At 35.1% G+C, this 19,001-nt stretch overlaps 1 protein-coding gene across 4 annotated transcripts in view; it reads left to right on the top strand.

Annotated features, from left to right (window-relative positions):
• XPO1 (exportin 1) overlaps positions 1-11,758 on the top strand; it is a 43,471-nt gene extending 31,713 nt beyond the window's left edge. For 2 of the 4 annotated variants that reach the window (XM_027555589.1, XM_027555588.1), the window contains 16 exons: positions 173-301; positions 700-858; positions 1,772-1,969; positions 2,303-2,441; positions 2,641-2,822; positions 2,902-3,058; positions 3,144-3,307; positions 3,583-3,717; positions 4,047-4,230; positions 4,740-4,846; positions 6,868-7,062; positions 7,700-7,868; positions 8,276-8,410; positions 8,496-8,655; positions 8,753-8,849; positions 9,824-10,901. In XM_027555589.1, the coding sequence (XP_027411390.1) occupies positions 173-301; positions 700-858; positions 1,772-1,969; positions 2,303-2,441; positions 2,641-2,822; positions 2,902-3,058; positions 3,144-3,307; positions 3,583-3,717; positions 4,047-4,230; positions 4,740-4,846; positions 6,868-7,062; positions 7,700-7,868; positions 8,276-8,410; positions 8,496-8,655; positions 8,753-8,849; positions 9,824-9,970 (2,457 nt within the window). In that variant the 3' untranslated portion in view covers positions 9,971-10,901. Of the gene's footprint in view, positions 1-172; positions 302-699; positions 859-1,771; positions 1,970-2,302; positions 2,442-2,640; positions 2,823-2,901; positions 3,059-3,143; positions 3,308-3,582; positions 3,718-4,046; positions 4,231-4,739; positions 4,847-6,867; positions 7,063-7,699; positions 7,869-8,275; positions 8,411-8,495; positions 8,656-8,752; positions 8,850-9,823 lie in introns of all 4 variants that reach the window. The other 2 variants (XM_027555587.1, XM_027555590.1) reach the window with 2 other exon arrangements.
• The last annotated feature ends 7,243 nt before the right edge of the window (positions 11,759-19,001 follow it).

The following is a 19,001-nucleotide window of genomic DNA, read 5'->3' as shown; positions in this document are numbered from 1 at the left end:
AAAATATAGATACCAAAAACCTGTATCACCACCTGTTTGCCTGGTATTTTCTTTCCCCAGTGTTCCTGATTTCTAAATCTTTCATTATTTTTTTAATTGTTAATTTTAAGTAAAGTGTTTCAGGCTATTTAATTTTATGCTCCCTCTCTCCCCTTTCTTTTAATTAAAATAGTTCTTGAATGTTCCAATGTTTCGAAATGTCTCTCTGAAGTGCCTCACTGAGATTGCTGGTGTGAGTGTAAGCCAGTATGAGGAGCAATTTGTAACGCTATTTACACTGACAATGATGCAGCTAAAACAGGTAATGTAACACTCTTATTAAACTGACTAAACAATCTTAGTGCCTTAGAAAAAGTTGGATTTCAGTTGAACCATTTCACCACAGCTTAACATAAATAGATCACTGCAATTCTGTGTTTATTATATATATATATTATATACACTAAGGTGGGAAAACTGATTTAGGAAAAATTTCAAAGGATTGTCTTTGAGGAAATCTTACTGTGCTTTTGATTTAAAAAACAAAAGCTAGGACAGAAAGGTACAAAAATGGATATAATAGACCAAGGCATTTTATTGAAAGATAGCTATTTAACTCCATATGTTTTAAAATTAATAAAACCTGGTGGAAATTTAGAACTTAAATGTAGGATCTTTGTTGTTATTTTGAAGGCTTATGATCCATATTTAAATTTGCAGATGCTTCCTCTAAATACCAATATTCGACTTGCATACTCAAATGGAAAGGATGATGAACAGAACTTTATTCAAAATCTCAGTTTGTTTCTCTGCACCTTTCTTAAAGAACATGGTCAACTTATAGAAAAAAGATTAAATCTCAGGGAAACACTCATGGAGGTAGGCTTTGTGGAGCTTTTGGCTTCTAAAATTAATTATAATGTAAACTGCTTTTGTTCTAAAATTCTCTTGACATTCTCTTTGACATATCTTATTCTCTGCACAATACAGTGCATGCTCTCAATTCTGAATTCTAGTCAGAAGCCAAGTGTCCTGATTTCTCTGTTCTATTCATTGTCAGATCAGTAATTTATAATGAATATTAAATTCCAATAAGTGTGCATATGTGTCATTCCTAAGATGCAAAGTCTAAAAACCTTATTTTAAAATAGAGGTGTAATAATATACAACTTTTAAATTGCATGAGTGGTATTTAGTACAGTCACAGTGTTGTCAACCATTTATCCATTTTAAAACATGTTTTCATTACCCACAAAGGATAAAGGTACCCATTGAAACAAGTCATTCCATTCTGCTCTTCTGTCCAGTCCCCAGCAACAAGTAATTTGCTGTACAACTCAATGGATTTACCTATTCTAAACCTTTCACATAACTGGAATTATAATGTATGGACTTTCGTTGTTGCTGCTTTCTTTCACTTAACATGTTACCATGTTATAGCGTATGTCAGTACTTCATCCCTTTCATGCCGAATAATATCCCTTTATATGGATATACATCATTTTTTGTGTCCGTACATCTGTTGAACATTTGAATTATTTCTTCCTTTTTGCTATAACCAAATATTGTTTGATTTAACAATCATGTGTCTTAGCATATTCTAGGACATGTCAGAAGAAAGCGCACTTTGCTCATACACAGTTTCTATTGTATATTTGATAAATGATGAATCTTCATAGTGTACAAAAAGCAATATGAATTTTTATTTCCCATTAACATAGCAAATGGAAAACCGTTTGAGGTTGTTAGTAATGTCTAAGGATTGTTTTAATAGTTTTGGTCTTCTGTGTAGGCCCTTCATTATATGTTGTTGGTATCCGAAGTAGAGGAAACTGAAATCTTTAAGATTTGTCTTGAGTACTGGAATCACCTGGCAGCTGAACTCTATAGAGAGAGCCCGTTCTCAACATCCGCCTCTCCATTGCTATCTGGAAGTCAGCATTTTGATGTTCCTCCTAGGAGACAGCTATATTTGCCTGTATTGTCCAAGGTAACAACAGTGTGTGGTTGAGTGTGCTTTCTCTGATTTTGGAGGACCAGATGAAAATGCTGGCTTTTATTTTTTGGCTGAATCTATCCAAGCACATCCTGTGAGTTTGTTAGAAATGCAGATGAGATGCAGGAAAGTTAACAGTTGATTTTTGTCCATGTTTAGATTAAAATTTATTGTAGAATTATATTTTAAGTATGTTTATTTTATATTGTGGGCATGATTGTGTTTGGTATGTTGGTGTTAAGTGCCATTTTTTGAGAGTGGGAGTTATAGTTAATGTAACTAATTTCAGAGATCTAACATTTTTTTTTTTTTTTAATTGCTGAATAGGTCCGTTTATTAATGGTTAGTAGAATGGCTAAACCAGAGGAAGTATTAGTTGTAGAAAATGATCAGGGAGAAGTTGTAAGAGAATTCATGAAGGATACAGATTCCATAAATTTGTATAAGAATATGAGAGAAACATTAGGTAAGTTAATAAATACTATTAATTTAATCCTTATTAAAAATTGTATTCTTTTGTGGAAATACTGTTTAGGAAACAAGGCATGCTTAGTTTCTGAGTCTGTTAATAGCTATCCTTATTAGAGTGCTATTGGTCTTAGTAAAAATCTTTTTGCTCATTAAGTTTTGCATTTTAAAACGTGAAATTTTTTTCTTTCCTGTAGTTTATCTTACTCATCTGGATTATGTAGATACAGAACGAATAATGACCGAGAAGCTTCACAATCAAGTGAATGGTACGGAGTGGTCATGGAAGAATTTGAATACATTGTGTTGGGCAATAGGCTCCATTAGTGGAGCAATGCATGAAGAGGATGAAAAGCGATTTCTTGTTACTGTTATAAAGGTATGCAAGAGATAGGGGTGAACTAGAACCTTGTTAGTGTATTTTACTATAAATGACTGAAATTTTTCTTACTTTACAGGATCTATTAGGATTATGTGAACAGAAAAGAGGCAAAGATAATAAAGCTATTATTGCATCAAATATCATGTACATAGTAGGTCAATATCCACGATTTTTAAGAGCTCACTGGAAATTTTTGAAGACAGTAGTTAACAAGCTCTTCGAATTCATGCATGGTAAATCCTGTTTGCTTAATATATTTTATTTTTGCTTAATGGAAAAGGCAAAATTTTTTTTGATATTTGTTTTTGTTTTGTTAAGAGACCCACGATGGAGTCCAGGACATGGCTTGTGATACTTTCATTAAAATAGCTCAAAAGTGCCGCAGGCATTTCGTTCAGGTTCAGGTTGGAGAAGTAATGCCATTTATTGATGAGATTTTGAACAACATCAACACTATAATTTGCGATCTTCAACCTCAACAGGTACGTGGATCAGTAAGCATATTTTTTTTAGAAAATAACTACTGTTCTAATGAGAATTCATTAATGGGGGTAGAATGGCACTGATGGATTCAAGTGTTTCTGTGTTTAAATTTTTATAGTGAGGCAGAAATTCAGTCAGAAGTGTTTTAAACTGAATTACTATTTAATTATTACTAACATGTTAACAAAATTAGCTTAAGTTGTGTAATGAATTATTTGTATGTGATTTTCCTTATTATGATGCATACAAGTAACATGTCTGCCTTTTAACATAGGTCCATACATTTTATGAAGCTGTGGGGTACATGATTGGTGCACAAACAGACCAAACAGTACAAGAACATTTGATAGAAAAATATATGCTACTTCCTAATCAGGTTTGGGATAGCATAATCCAGCAAGCAACCAAAGTAAGTTTTAGTTACTTTTTGTGAAAGTTCAAATGGAATCTAAGAAAGTTATATTTACAAAAGTAGTAAATTTAGTACTTTGACACGTATATCTGATCCATAGTGCTTTGTGTGCTTTTGCACATTGAAAGAATGGTAACATTTTTATTCTGTTTGGATGATATTTTGGGAAATACTTTCCTCTATTCTTTAGTAATAAAGACTTTTACAGTACTTTTACACTTTAGGATTATATGTGTGATGGTGGTTCATAGTAATGTGGGTAATTTTTTTTGCTTTAGCAAAAAGAATTCTCTTACAATAAGTGGAGTTGTGTTTTGTTCTTACAGAATGTGGATATACTTAAAGATCCTGAAACAGTCAAGCAACTTGGTAGCATACTGAAAACAAATGTGAGAGCTTGCAAAGCAGTTGGACACCCATTTGTGATTCAGCTTGGGAGAATTTATTTAGATATGCTTAATGTATACAAGTGCCTCAGTGAAAATATTTCTGCAGCTATTCAAGCTAATGGTAAGCAATTCTGAATTCTTATGGAATACTATATTAAGTTAGTTCTACATTCATTGCCTTAGCCATAAGCATTTAGCACTTTTGACAAAATACCTCCCGTGTTTTAGGCAATCCTCAACAATTTTTAATGAGTCTCACATGCCCCTTTCCCTTATAAAATTAGTCTATTTTCCCAGGAAATTAATCTGTGTCCTCTTGTTTTTTGTGGCATTCCGGGTAGCTCAGTAGTAAAGAATCTGCCCGCCAATGATCCATGGGTCTGGAAGATCCCCTGGAGGAGGAAATGGCAGTCCACTCTAGTACTCTTGCCTGGAAAAATCCTGGGAACAAAAGATGCTGGCAGGCTATAGTTCATAGGGTTGCAGAGAGTTGGACATGAATGAGCAGGAGCACTCTTTGTCTTTAGGTTTTCTAATGGAGAATGGAAACCAGTAGTATCTGAAGTACAGGTAACTGCCAATGTAGAATTTTAGTTGTCAAATTGGATTCCACCTGATTTTGTTTTTTAGGTGAGATGGTTACAAAGCAACCATTGATTAGAAGTATGCGAACAGTAAAAAGAGAAACTTTAAAGTTAATATCTGGTTGGGTGAGCCGGTCTAATGATCCACAGATGGTAAGTGAGATGTCATTTTGTTTTTTAAAGTTGATACTGTACTCTCTAGAATGTGTATATATTCTGTATGAATTTAGCTATTTAAAGCTTAATTATATAATGTAATTTAGATGTTTACATTTGGTGTTACTTTATAGCATTCTATTTATTGGAGTTCTGGAGTCCCTTAAAATAGTAAGATCCCTTCTCCAGGAGATCTTCCCAATCCAGGAATTGAGCATAGGTCTCCTGCATTGCAGGCAGATTCTTTTACCAATTGAGCCAGCCACCAGGGACGGCCAAGATACATACCTTCTTCCAAAGAAATTGCTGTTGGTAGGGGGAGGGTGGTGATGTAATAAGACAGTTGAGATGATTGGGTAATTTTTATTTTCCATGGATAGAGTTCAAATTGAAATTTCTTTTCTGATGGTTTTGGGAGCAATTTGTAAAGCTGTCACAAGAGCTGTTTCCCTCCTTAGTGGGATTAAGCAGTTTCCTAGTTGAAGGTTTAAAAGTCTATTGTGCTGTCTTATTCCTGTCAGTCTTAAATGGTTTTCAGAAAGTAATTAGCTCTATATGCTTGAACTTGGGGGAACTATTTATGTTTAGTTATTGTTAAAACCTTTCCTTCTTCTGGATCCTTGGAACATTACGATAAATCCTTTCCTGTTCATCACTATTATGTGGAAGTAGCATTGAGAACTGTGCTACTTACTTTCATAAGTTTGATACTTCAGTATTGTTCCTGTTAATACTGGAAAATTTTTTCAGGAAATTACCAGGGTATCAAACTAGTTTACAGCTAAGATTTATGTTGAACTTTGGGACTGTGAATTCAAAGATTGTTGAATAATTCAGATTTAGTGTGTAGGGAAATAAATTCAGTGTTAAGAGTGGAAATATGAGAGTGGTCAAGAAAAGGATAAATGAGGCATGGGTATGAAGTGTACAGTATGGGAAATAGTGTATAATAGTCAAGAACTAATATCTTTTTATAGTGACAGACTATAAATTTAATGGGATCATTTTAGAATGTATAAAAATATTAAATCACTAGACTGTTAATAGGAACTAATGTCGTGTTGTAGGTCAAAAGAAGGATGTAATGTACAAACATGGTATATAAAATTTACACTGCTGTATGTTTTATAAGAAAGTTGAGTAAATCTTAAGCATTTTTATCAACTTTTTTTCTGTTTATATCTATATGAGGTGTTATATATAAAATATCTATGATCACTAAACTTAACTCTTCTATAATCATTTCATGATGTAAGTAAACTTGTAGAACTTAAAGGAAGAAAAAGAAGGGAGAATCGGTTCTAGTTAAGAGAAAACCTAGTAAGTAAAAGAAAAATAATTTTGTGCTTATCCTTCAAATCTTGCTAGGCCTGTTTTATGTATTGGGACACTACTACTGTTTAGTTAAATGAAACATGATCATATTTATTGAGCACATCTTAATGGAGGATGCATTATAAAGCATAGAGTTTACACCTTAGACTGTGTTTATTGGGAATCTTGGAAAGCCTACCACAGTCTTTCTGGCATAGTGTAGTTCCTTTTTTGAGAGTAAGTAATGGTTATTATTTCTGATTATTAAACTATTGGTTAGCATTCATTAAATTTAAAAAAGCATTGATGATGGAGGTCTGATTTTGGTTAGATTTGAATACTTTGGTGTACAGTGAGGCATTACCCTTCCCTGTGCCTCACACACAGACACACAGTATCCCTAGAATCCTGGTCCTGCCAAAATACTTAGAGCTAGTCACTTGATGTCAGGCCCCAGTTTTCTTTAATAAGTATAGATTTAAACTGTACAATGTCCGTGGCCCTCTTCTGCCTATTTTGGTTTCTTGATTTTTCTTTGTAAAGTTCTAATACACCAGAATTAAAGCCGTTAAGAGTTTCCGTTTTTCAGTAGATGATCAACCTAAATTAAGTTTTACAAGGTAACATTGACCTGGCTGCTTAGTATGAGTTGGCAAGTGCCTGAATTAAAATGAAAAGTTTTGTTGTTGTTTTTTTTTAAACAGGTAGCTGAAAATTTTGTTCCTCCTCTGTTGGATGCAGTTCTCATTGATTACCAGAGAAATGTCCCAGCTGCTAGAGAGCCAGAAGTGCTTAGTACTATGGCTATTATTGTCAACAAGTTAGGAGGACATATAACAGCTGAAATACCTCAAATATTTGATGCTGTTTTTGAGTGCACATTGAATATGATAAATAAGGTATGCAATTTGCATTTCAGTTACATAATGGCAAGTTCTACAGTTATCCATATAACTTTTAAAAGCGTAAATGATGGCTGTCTATGAGCATAGCATAAATTTTAGGCTCTGATGTTAAAAACATTTGAACTTCTAGATAAGAAAAGTTTTTTTTTTTTTTAATTTGCCAGTTTTTTATTCAAATAGCAGCTAACATTTATTCAAAACTTGAAACGTTTTAGTCACTGGATTTTTAGTTCAGTTTAGTAAAATATAGTATATGTTTATGAAAAATGGGAAAATTTATTAACCAAAAAGAAAAACATGTAAATATATGTGTACACATTTACCCAGTAGACTTCTCTATTCTGTGTTACTGATCTCAAAGTCACTTTAAAGTGGTAGCAAATCTCTAGCAAGTCTCAATGCTAATAGAAAATGTGATGGTCTTTGTGGGTTTTGTTGAGTTCTCTTTATAATAAGATGACCTTGTATTCCTTCATATTGACAATTCATTTGTGTAATAGTATTTTTGTTCTCTCTTACGGGGTCCACTAACTCCAAATATTTATAATGAATTAGAGCTTGCTTTCCCTCTTCCATTAAATACAATTTAAGGCATTGAATCTTCTCTTTTGTTCTCACCATTTATTTTTAGGACTTTGAAGAATATCCTGAACACAGAACGAACTTTTTCTTACTACTTCAGGCTGTCAATTCTCATTGTTTCCCAGCATTCCTGGCTATTCCACCGGCACAGTTTAAACTTGTTTTGGATTCTATTATTTGGGCTTTTAAACATACCATGAGGAATGTAGCAGATACAGGTAAATACATAAAAATGATGTTCTTTATTCATTTGCCTACCAACCCACAGTCCACATACGGACACTTACAAATAGACACCCATCTATCTGTGTATTTGTAGCTGCAGACAAGAGGTATCACTTCACTTGTCATGGGTTTTTTTTTGAGTGCATCAGTAATGGATGTGGGAGAGAATCAACTAAACCTTAAGAAATAAGGGAAAGGTGATGATGGTTAGATTAGTCTGTAAGTAAGCAGTCATTGATTCTAATTTAACTCCATTACTGAGTCAAGATAATTTAGGCAAATAATTGTCTTTAGCTTAAAAAAAAAAAAACGAGAGAGACTTTGAATTGTTTGATAGCTGAAGTACCATTGTGAATGTTGTCAGTATGGAATAACTTGGTTGGCTTTATATGTCTTTTAGGCCTACAGATACTTTTTACACTCTTACAAAATGTTGCACAAGAAGAAGCTGCAGCTCAGAGTTTTTATCAGACTTACTTTTGTGATATTCTTCAGCATATCTTTTCTGTTGTGACAGACACCTCGCATACTGCTGGTAAGACTTTAAAGCTGTAAAAATTCTATGTTCCTTCTGATTGTTATTATATCTTAGAGTTTAATGATGTCCTTCTTATCAACAGGTTTAACAATGCATGCATCTATCCTTGCATATATGTTTAATTTGGTTGAAGAAGGAAAAATAAGTACACCATTAAATCCTGGAAATCCAGTTAACAACCAAATGTTTATTCAGGAATATGTGGCTAATCTTCTTAAGTCCGCATTCCCTCATCTACAAGAGTAAATATCCCTTTTTATAAACTTAAGTTTTTTAAGGGTTTTTTTTTTTTGTTTGTTTTGTTTTTTAAGTGATTAATCATTGTGTTTTAACTTGCAGTGCTCAAGTAAAGCTCTTTGTGACAGGACTTTTCAGCTTAAATCAGGATATTCCTGCATTCAAGGAACATCTTCGGGATTTCCTGGTACAGATAAAGGTACATATTTTATTTGCAGTTGCAGAAATATTGAGAGTAAATACTGATTGCATTCTTGCATCCAGAATTGACCACTTTTTGTAATGAGCAAAATGAGTGTGCTTTTAAAATATGTATAGTCTTACTCTTTTGAGATACATTACAGAAAGAAAAACTTTAAATCAAGGCCAGAAGAGGAGATAGGTTTAAAATGTTTGGGGTAACTTATGTCTATTGCAACATTGTGATTGAATCCCATAGATATTTTTAAAGGAGTTGGGGGAATGAAATATATTGATAGTTCCTTTTGGGATTTTCCACATTGTTAGTAAAGAATTCATTTTAGGGGGAACCATGGTGATTAGCGGAGTAGGCAATGGCACCCCACTCTAATGTTCTTGCCTGGAAATCCCAGGGACGGGGGAGCCTGGTGGGCTGCCGTCTATGGGGTCGCACAGGGTCGGACACGACTGAAGTGACTTAGCAGCAGCAGCAGCAATGGTGATTAGCAGATACTAGCCTGTTATTTACTGCTGTTACAGTGCTTTGTTGACTTAGGAGAAGAGGAATTTTTGTTGTGTCATCGTGTTTTAAAGAAGTCAAAAAGAGCTGATGAATTCTTGTCCATATCTATTAAATAAGAATTGATCACATAACATGCAGGTTTTTTCCCCCTCCAAAATACAAAGTTTTTTTTTTTTTTTTTTAAGTGTAAAAAACTGATTCGTACAAAGCTATAAAGGATGAAAGTTGATAACATAGCTATGAGGACAATGATAATATACTTAAACTTGATCATTAGTCTTTGTTATCATTGCTCTTGAAGTATGTTTTATATGTGGCATTATACTATCCCTCTTTTGTAATCTTTCCCTCCCAACTAACACATTTAGTCTTTAATTCAACTGTGTAGAATTATATATATAATTTAAGCCCAACAATTGATGGATAAATTACACTGCTAAGTATGTTGACAGTTGACCATCTTTTCACAGGAGTTTGCAGGTGAAGATACATCGGATCTCTTTTTGGAAGAACGAGAAACAGCCCTTCGACAGGCTCAGGAAGAAAAACACAAACTTCAGATGTCTGTCCCAGGCATCCTTAATCCACATGAAATTCCAGAAGAAATGTGTGATTAAAATCAGAAGTCATGCTGGGTTTTTTTTTTTTTTTTTCTTTTTTTTTTCTTTTCCTCTGCAACTCTTGTTAGCAGATGAAAGCAGCATCTGAATATTTGTCGACCAAAATGATGCCAATTTGTAAATTAAAATGTCACCTAGTGGCCCTTTTTCTTATGTGTTTTTTGTATAAGAAATTTTCTGTGAAATATCCTTCCATTGTTTAAGCTTTTGTTTTGGTCATCTTTATTTAGTTTGCATGAAGTTGAAAATTACGGCATTTTTAAAAATTTTAACTTCATCCCCATTTTGTGGCTGGGATGGGGGGAGGAGGAAAATCCAATTTGAACATATACTTGTAAATTCTGATGCAAAAGTATACAATTTTTCCTGTAAAGAATACCAGTTTTTAATTAGGGAGCATTTTCTTTCTAGCCTGTATTTCAGTCTAGAAGAAAAGATAATGAGTAAAACAGATTGCGTTGTTAAAAGGATTATAGTGCTGCATTGTCTGAAGTTAGCACCTCTTGGACTGAATTGTTTGTCTAGACTACATGTATTACAAGTCTGTATGGCAAGTTTGCAGCAAGATCATGTGCATATCATCCCATTGTAAACGACTTCAAAAAATATGGGAACACAGTTAGTTATTTTTACACAGTTCTTTTTGTTTTTGTGTGTGTGTGCTGTCGCTTGTCGACAACAGCTTTTTGTTTTCCTCAATGAGGAGTGTTGCTCATTTGTGAGCCTTCATTAACTCAAAGTGAAATGGTTAAAAATATTTATCCTGTTAGAATAGGCTGCATCTTTTTAACAACTCATTAAAAACAAACAAAACAAAACTCTGGCTTTTGAGATGACTTATACTAATTTACATTGTTTACCAAGCTGTAGTGCTTTAAGAACACTACTTAAAAAGCAAAATAAACTTGGTTTACATTTATTTTCCCTTTATTGGCTCAAACTTATTCCTGTATTAATGAAAGTGGTTATTTATGTTTAGGTGTTAGGTAACATTTTTAAACGAATTTTGATAACTGTTGACTTCCAAGTATTATTTCTAAGGTTATTGAGTAAAGGCAGCATTTGTATAAAATGAACATGTTCCTGAGATATCTTCTGTTCCCAAGAAACAAATCCCTCCTGTGACAGCTTGGCACACATTTTACCTTTACTTGCAGTAAAGCATCTTTCCTTTGGTTAGGAATTGGGGGGTAACAAAGCTGTAGATTCCCTACAAAATATGAAAAGGGGATAGAAAAGGAAACCAGCTTGGGTGAGTCTGTTTCCAGATGATTAAATTAGCCTTCTATATACCTAAACTAAAACCTAAGCATTTGAAGTGCCTCATGTTTGTGGAGAATCAGCAATTTTGTATAATTGCTATTCTCCTAACTTTTTATATAGGTCTTTGGCAAAGATTGGCATTATTTCAGTAGAATGTAATCATGCATAAAAGTCTTTTTAAAACAACAAATAGTAAGATGTTTTAAATATACAGAGAGGAATATTGAAGTACTTTGTTTAATACTTTAGCTTTCTTAAAAGCTTTGATTTTCTTACTGGTGTTTGCCTATAAATAAGTTGTCTTGGAACAGTTAAAAGAGTTCAGTTTCAAATCATATGCTGTATTTGAAATCTGCTTTCCATCAGTGGTCATGTATAATTTTCTTACCCTACAGCCCCATTGCCTACCTTGATATGTTTTGAATGTTGAAGAAACCAAGCTTTGGCCAAAATGAGAACATGCTAATAGAAAATTAAACTTATTGTGGGCATTTCTTGCTTGAATAAAAGTTAATCATATCAGGCCAGCCTCAACGTGTTTTACAAGAAAGCATACTGATAAACTGGCCATTTGAAATGTTTGGCTCAGTGTTGTTTAACCTTTGCAAAAAGGCAGCATCTCAGTTGTTAACAAATTGTGAGAGAGAACTGGAATTGTCTCATAAGTATGTCTAAATCTTGGTTTAGACACCCATTAGAATCATAGACAAGTCTTTAGAACTGAAAATGGTCTCACAAAAGCTAATTCCTGAGTCAGGATATCAACAGTAGAATGCCATTCTAATATTTTAGCATCTCTGAAGATCTGTGGCACCTTAAAAACTGGTGGCTAGGCAATACTGTTGATATATTTCCCTGCTTGTCCATGTGTGAACTCAATAATTGTTTGTATGCATTTATTGCTATTTATTGTCTTACCAAAAAAAATTGTCTTACATAAAAGTATTAAAGTGTCTTAGATTGGTCAGCAACAAAATATTCTATGCAAAAAGGCATACAAAGGCAGCAGGATATAAACTTGATAAGGGGGAGAGTAAATAATCATTGGAAGAATAATCACACTTGCATATTTTCTTACATTAGTGGCAACCAAGTTTTTCTTGGGACCTAAGCAGGGAAGCTGTCAATAAGCTATAATGCAAAGAATTGTTCACCAAATGCCAAGCAGTGCAATTTTATTTGTAAGAAGTTGATACTCAAGTTTCAAAAAGGCTTCTGTAACCAATTTTTATTTTTAGTAAGGACTGTTGTCATAGTTGAAAGTGTTTTCTTGATGGTGCATAAAAATACATCTTGCAATTAATACCTTAGAGTTGGAAAAAAAGCAGAAAGTAATGAAAGTCAATCCCACATTGAGTTAGGTCTATGATAGGATCTAGGATGCAGATTTGATGCCAACAGACATGTAAGGATAGACTTGGTAAAAATGCGGTATTAGAACACTGTGAGATTAACAGGTCTGACCTGGTGGTGTATGTATTGGATGTTCCTCCTGGAAGGTTTCCAACAGAATTCCATTCTGTAATGTGTGAAGACTCAAGCCTATAGAAAAGTTAAAAAAACATCACATAGTCAGCCTTTTTTGATGTTCTGATTAGAGGAAACTCAAGGACAAAATGTCTGGATTATAAACAGTTACATAAAAATATAAATAGTACTTTCGGTATTTAAAGTACTGCAGTAAAATGAACAGTAATTGAGTAGAGTTGTACAGTCTCTTACCACTTTTTGTGCTTTTCATCTCTGACGCATTCTTGGTAAAGTTAACCATAATTCCATAATATATCTAGTCCATGTTTAGGCTTCCCCAACAGTTCCTAAGAATGTTTTTCATAGTTTGTGTTTTTCCCAGTGTGTTTTTCCCAAATGAGTACCCAATTTAGGTTCATGCTTTTTGAGTTTGTAGTTTTTAATTTCAGTGATGATTTTTCTCTTGAAAAATATTTGGTTACTATGCAGATCTGTTTTTTAAAGTATCTTCTCTTTTTTCATGTTTATCTAAGCATAGTTTATATTCTGTGTTATCTACTGTCCCAACTAACAAATCTCCTCCTGTGTACCTCTACCCCGATAACTTTGCTTTCAGAGTACACTTACTTTTATTTACTATTTTATTCTAGAGTCCACAGGGAATAAGCCCCTACTAGTTTGCAAAACAATTACATATTTAATAATATTTTTATAAATTAGCATTTTAAGGTGTTTTTGCTCGTGTTACAAGAAATAGTTACTTGTAGTTTATTTTGTGGTGCTCATATCAGTGGTGTCTAGAGAACCAATACAGATCGTTGGGAAGTGCAGCTTTATGATAGAAGGTCTAGGCAATTTAGAAATTTTTTTCTATCCCCAGCACCTGGATTATACCCCAAGGTCAAATATGGTTGTGGGAATTTCAGGTTTTATACTTGGATCCTGGGCAGCATGGAAAATAAAAAACTTCCCCCTTTAAGACCCAGAACAAGTTGCAGAACACTTTGGAATATTCCAATTTCCATAACCCCACCCAATAAGAGAAGCTGAGAAATTCCATGCTAAAGCTGTATGCATTGCTGCTCTGAATAAAACTGGTGTTCTATTAATGAGAAAGGGGGAGAGTGAATTGAAAGTCTGACTATAAAAGTTGAGTGAAAAGGACAAAAGGCAGTTGACTCTGAGAAAATAAGTCTCTTAAGCTTTGAGGTATTGAAAATACCAAAGAAATTGCCCCTCTAACAGTGGCAGTTGTTTTTGTCATTCACTGTACACAATTGGAAAAAAAAAAATCTGTACAGGGTGGCAAACAAAACCATTCACTCCTTGTCTTTGTTACTAATGGCCTTGTGTCGATTTTCAAGGTAACTGCTGAAGCTAGTGTCCTGACGTTCCAAGATGAAGTCTTGAAAACCTGAAAAGGAATGGAGGCATTACAGAAGCTGAGGGAGTTAGGCCATGCCTAGGAGTTGGGAAACCTATTATTTACTTTGTGAAAAAGGGTTAAAGCTGTAGTTCCTTGCAAGCTGGGATACACTTTTTTTTGTACTCCAGCAGGATTATCCATAAGAGATCCATTATGGGTGGACTGAGGTTAATTTTCTGTACTTGCTACCCTAAACTGAAGTTCCTGACCCAGAACATCCTTTTTCTACAACTGTGACAGGAAAAGAAACTAGGCCTTCTCCCTTTGATCTCAAAAGTTCTGAGGTCAGACATTACCAGACTTAATCTGCATGGCTGCATCAAGTAAGAACCAACCATTCCTAAGTATTTTTGGCCTTTTTGTGATTCATCCAGCTCTTAGAAAGTAGTGGTGTGTTTTCCATCTTCTTCAGACTATTGGCCCACAAGAAATCGTATTCTTGAGTCCACCTCAAGTCTGAATCTTTATAGTCAAAGATATTTGAAAAGGTGGGACCAAGTCCTGAGCTTTGGTGTTGACAAGCCTGCCCTTTAGGTTACATTAAAGCATTGCAACTGGTGTGTTTGCTTGCTTATTTTAAAGACTAAGCAGAAATGGTTTGTCTATAGGAAGAAAAATTTCTGCTTCTGAAGGTGTTTACAACTAGATCACAAGTGAGCTGTTAAGAGGCTACAATGTTAAAAATAGACCATATAACAACTACTTAGATTTATCAGTGCCTAGCCACATAGAAAAATCATCCTGATTTTAGTAAGCTAGATTGATACCCCAGGATGTTCCTCTTTATTCTGTGAGGTGATGTGCAATAAATTCCACTTGCGTAAGTACACATTGTGCTCCATAGAGCCTTAGCTGACTCCGCATTGCTTTCTCTGGGCTGGGTAGGCTCTGCTTGTTTCTTAATTTAAAATCTCTTGTGTTTTCTGATAATCAAGATAAAGAAAAGACTCCCTTAGAAACAATCCTTTTAAGAAACATAGTTAATCTTTCACCTTTCATTAATTTAAACTCTCCAAAACTTGTATTTTTAAATTTTGTTTATACAACTGCATGTAGTTACATAGCTAAGGTAGGAAATGGTTTTAATTCATAAATTGTACCTGTTAATACTCACCTAAGTTATCAAGTTGTCAATCTCTCTCCTTAGTTCTTCAGGGTGACCCCGAAGCCATGTTATTTTGTCATTTTGCCTCTGTGAAGCAGCTGTGTGAATCTTGTATCATTTAAAAGAATATCCAGAGTTTTTCTGAATTCAGTCATCACATCACAAAATAAATAGATGATTAATATTAATGAGTTTCCTAGATTCAAAGAAACCATAATATTGAGTAGCTACAGGGTTCCTTAGTAGATACAAAGTCACAACCTCAGGAAAGAGGAACAGTTTTTGACAAATCTGAGCTATAAGTTTCTCAGGCTGCCTTTGCAAATAAATTTTAGAATGGCTGCATTGTTGGTCATCTACTCCATCAAGATGATTTATTTCAGAACATCCATTATTCTAAAACTTGGAATAATCTTGGGAAAATATGCATTCAGACACTGCATAGTCCAGCTGAGGTTCTGTGAAGGTGTATTGTTCATGAAACTTCTAAAATAGAAGCTGAAAGCTCTTCAGTTTGAAAAATACTGTTTCTCACTGATTATTAGAAAAAGGCTTTATAAGAAAATTCCAGTAACTGCATTCAAATGTCCAGAAACCATGTATTCACAACTTTCTTCTGATTTTTGAATTCAAAGAAGGGGAAGAAAAGACAAAGGTGACTGTGAAACACTTTACCAGTTTTTCCAGCATGATAAAGTTACAGTCCCCCTCTTCCAAAACCTTTACTTTGCTCACAAGGAACTTACGAGCTATGCCTTCTGGAATTGTCCCTTGGAAAACTTCACACTGTAAGCCAATAGAATGAATGAGAGGTATGACTTTTGTAAAGTGGAAGGTAGAATATTTGAAAGAGAAGAGTTAAACTGGCAAATGGCTGAAACCTTTTGGGGCAGATCACTTCATAAAGTTCATATTGAGGGTGCTGCTGCTGCTGTTGCTAAGTCGCTTCAGTCATGTCTGACTGTGTGACCCCATAGACGGCAGCCCACTGGGGTTACCCCCGTCCCTGGGATTCTCCAGGCAATAACACTGGAGTGGGTTGCCATTTTCTTCTCCAATGCATGAAAGTGAAAACTGAAAGTAAAGTCACTCAGTTGCCTCTGACTCTTAGCGACCCCATGGACTGCAGCCTACCAGGCTCCTCCGGCCATGGGACTTTACAGGCAAAAGTACTGGAGTGAGTGGGGTGCCATTGCCTTCTCCGCATATTGAAGTTGATTTCCCTTAAAAGTACTTAAAGAGTACCCATTGAGAAGCATTTGTGCACCCTTTAGGTGAAGTAAGTAATCCACTGTGAAGACCTCTGATCTTCAGTATGCAGTATGGTTCAGGTTATACCTGTTACCCTGTCAAGTTTTGCACTTAGAGAATAATTAAACATGAGGTTCATGAAGTTTAGACTTCAGAGCCCCTGTCTCACAGGAGTCCCTTCCAAAGCTCTTCGGGGATCTTAGCTATTTATCAATAACTTCAGTAGTTAAGCCATAGCAACCAAGAAATAATACATTAGAGGTAAATTTAGAGAACAAAAAGCTTAACATTAATTTTTTTTAAGATTTGGAGATTATTTATTTTGACTGTAACTGGTCTTTGTTGCTTTGTGAGGGCTTTCTCTAGTTTTGGCAAGTAGGGGCTACTCTTCGTTATAGTGTGTGGGCTTCTCTTTGTAGCTTCTCTTGTGGAACACAGGCTGTAGGTGTGCAGGCTTCAGTAGTTGTGGCACACGGGCTTCGTTGCTCTGAGGCATGTGGAATCTTCCCAGACCAGGGGTTGAACACAGGTTCCCTGCATTGGCACATGGCTCCCTATCTCCTGTACTACCAGGGAAGTCCTGCTAATTAAATTTAAATTTCTGCTATTCTGTAAAGGTTGAAGTTGAAGAATTCTCCCCAAAATAGAGTAAAAAGACAAATCACACAAAATAGAGATAATGACGTTTGCATACATTATGAAATGATTACTGCTTTAAGTCTAGTAATCATCTGTCCCCATGTGAAGTTATTACAGTATTACCATATTCCTTATGCTGTATATTACATCCTTGTGGCTTATGTATTTTGTAACTGGAGGATTGTACCTCTTAATCCCTTCACCTCTTTCACTTCAAGTCTGTTCCTGTTTTATGTTTGTTTTGCTTTTCGTTTTTATTCTATTATTTTTTGTCTGTGCTGGGTCTTCATGGCTGCTTGTGGGCTTTCTCTAGTTGCAGCGAGTGAGGGTTGCTTTTCATTGCAGCGCACGGCTTTCTCATCGTGGTGGCTTCACCTGTGGCAGAGCACGGGCTCTAGAGTTGTGGCATATGGGCTCAGTTGCCCCACAGCATGTAGAGTCTTTCTGGACCCGGGATTGAACAGATGTCCCTTGTGTTGCAAAGTGAATTCTTAATGACTACATGACCAGGGAAGTCCCTGTTTTGCTTTTTAGATTCCACCTTTGTAATCATTTTAATAAGTGGCCCATCTGGAATTTTAGTGTAAGATGCTATTGTTCTACTGCATATATTTCATATTTTCCTATTCATATTTTTATAAATAGATGTAATCCTAGTATATATACAATTTATATATATTCCTTAGCCTGGAGAATCGTAATCATTTTGGAGGAAAATGTAATGAAAGTTTGTAACCCTCCTAGGCAAATGCATATGTCCCCTAAGTTTTGTATATAATTTCAGGTCTCTAATTTGATGTAGTTTTTACGCAAATAATACCTTACATACACTGGGCTTTTTCACCTAGTGAGGTGACATATCTTGCCTATCGTCCCATATCAGTATTAAAGAGCTTCCTCTTCATTTTTTAGGGCTGTGTTACATTCCATTAGAAGAATATACCATCAATAACTTAACCATATAGTCTATAAAGTGGGAATAACACCCACCTATAAAGTACCTACATATAATACTTAACCCATAAGGTTATACCTACCCATCTGTAAGATGGGAATAATACCTACCTCATAAGGTTGCTGCTAAGTCGCTTCAGTCGTGTCCGACTCTGTGTGACCCCATAGACGGCAGCCCACCAGGCTCCCCCGTCCCTGGGATTCTCCAGGCAAGAACACCGGAGTGGGTTGCCATTTCCTTCTCCAATGCATGAAAGTGAAAAGGGAAAATGAAGTCGCTCAGTCGTGTCCGACTCTTAGCGACCCCATGGGCTGCAGCCCACCAGGCTCCTCCATCCAAGGGATTTTCCAGGCAAGAGTACCAGAGTGGGGTGCCATTGCCTTCTCTGACCTCATAAGGTTATGAGGATTAAATGAGTTTAGGCATATAAAGCATTTAGAACAATGTTCAGTCCAGAAATAAGTGCTAATTTCTTGCTACTACTCTAAAGAGGCTTATACTTGTGTGACTATATACAAATGATAAATTTCCAGAAGTGAAATAGTTGTATCAATGGGTTTGTGTGTTTGTAACTTTAATGAATATAGATATGGGCTGAAGTATGGCTTTAGTTGCTGCAGTGTGAAAAATTACATAAATTCTATAAGTGCATTAGTTAAGCTAATTATTTCTAAGATACCATGATGATCACCGATAAATGGGTCTCCTGTGTTAGTGACATCTGAGAAACATTTGCAGCATTTCTGGCAGTTCAGTTCATTTCACAACAGGAAGCCTGCCCTTTAGAAGGATCTATTTATCCTTATCATTTATTATGTATAATAGTTGATGCCACTCCTAAATGAAGTTTTTACTCTGGTTTTATTTTTCTTGTAATTTTTCATATGTATACACTGGATACCTTATAACAAAGTATTAA

This window comes from Bos indicus x Bos taurus, chromosome 11 (assembly GCF_003369695.1).
Source record: "Bos indicus x Bos taurus breed Angus x Brahman F1 hybrid chromosome 11, Bos_hybrid_MaternalHap_v2.0, whole genome shotgun sequence".
Taxonomy (NCBI): domain Eukaryota; kingdom Metazoa; phylum Chordata; class Mammalia; order Artiodactyla; family Bovidae; genus Bos; species Bos indicus x Bos taurus.
This window is presented reverse-complemented; position numbering and strand designations above follow the sequence as displayed.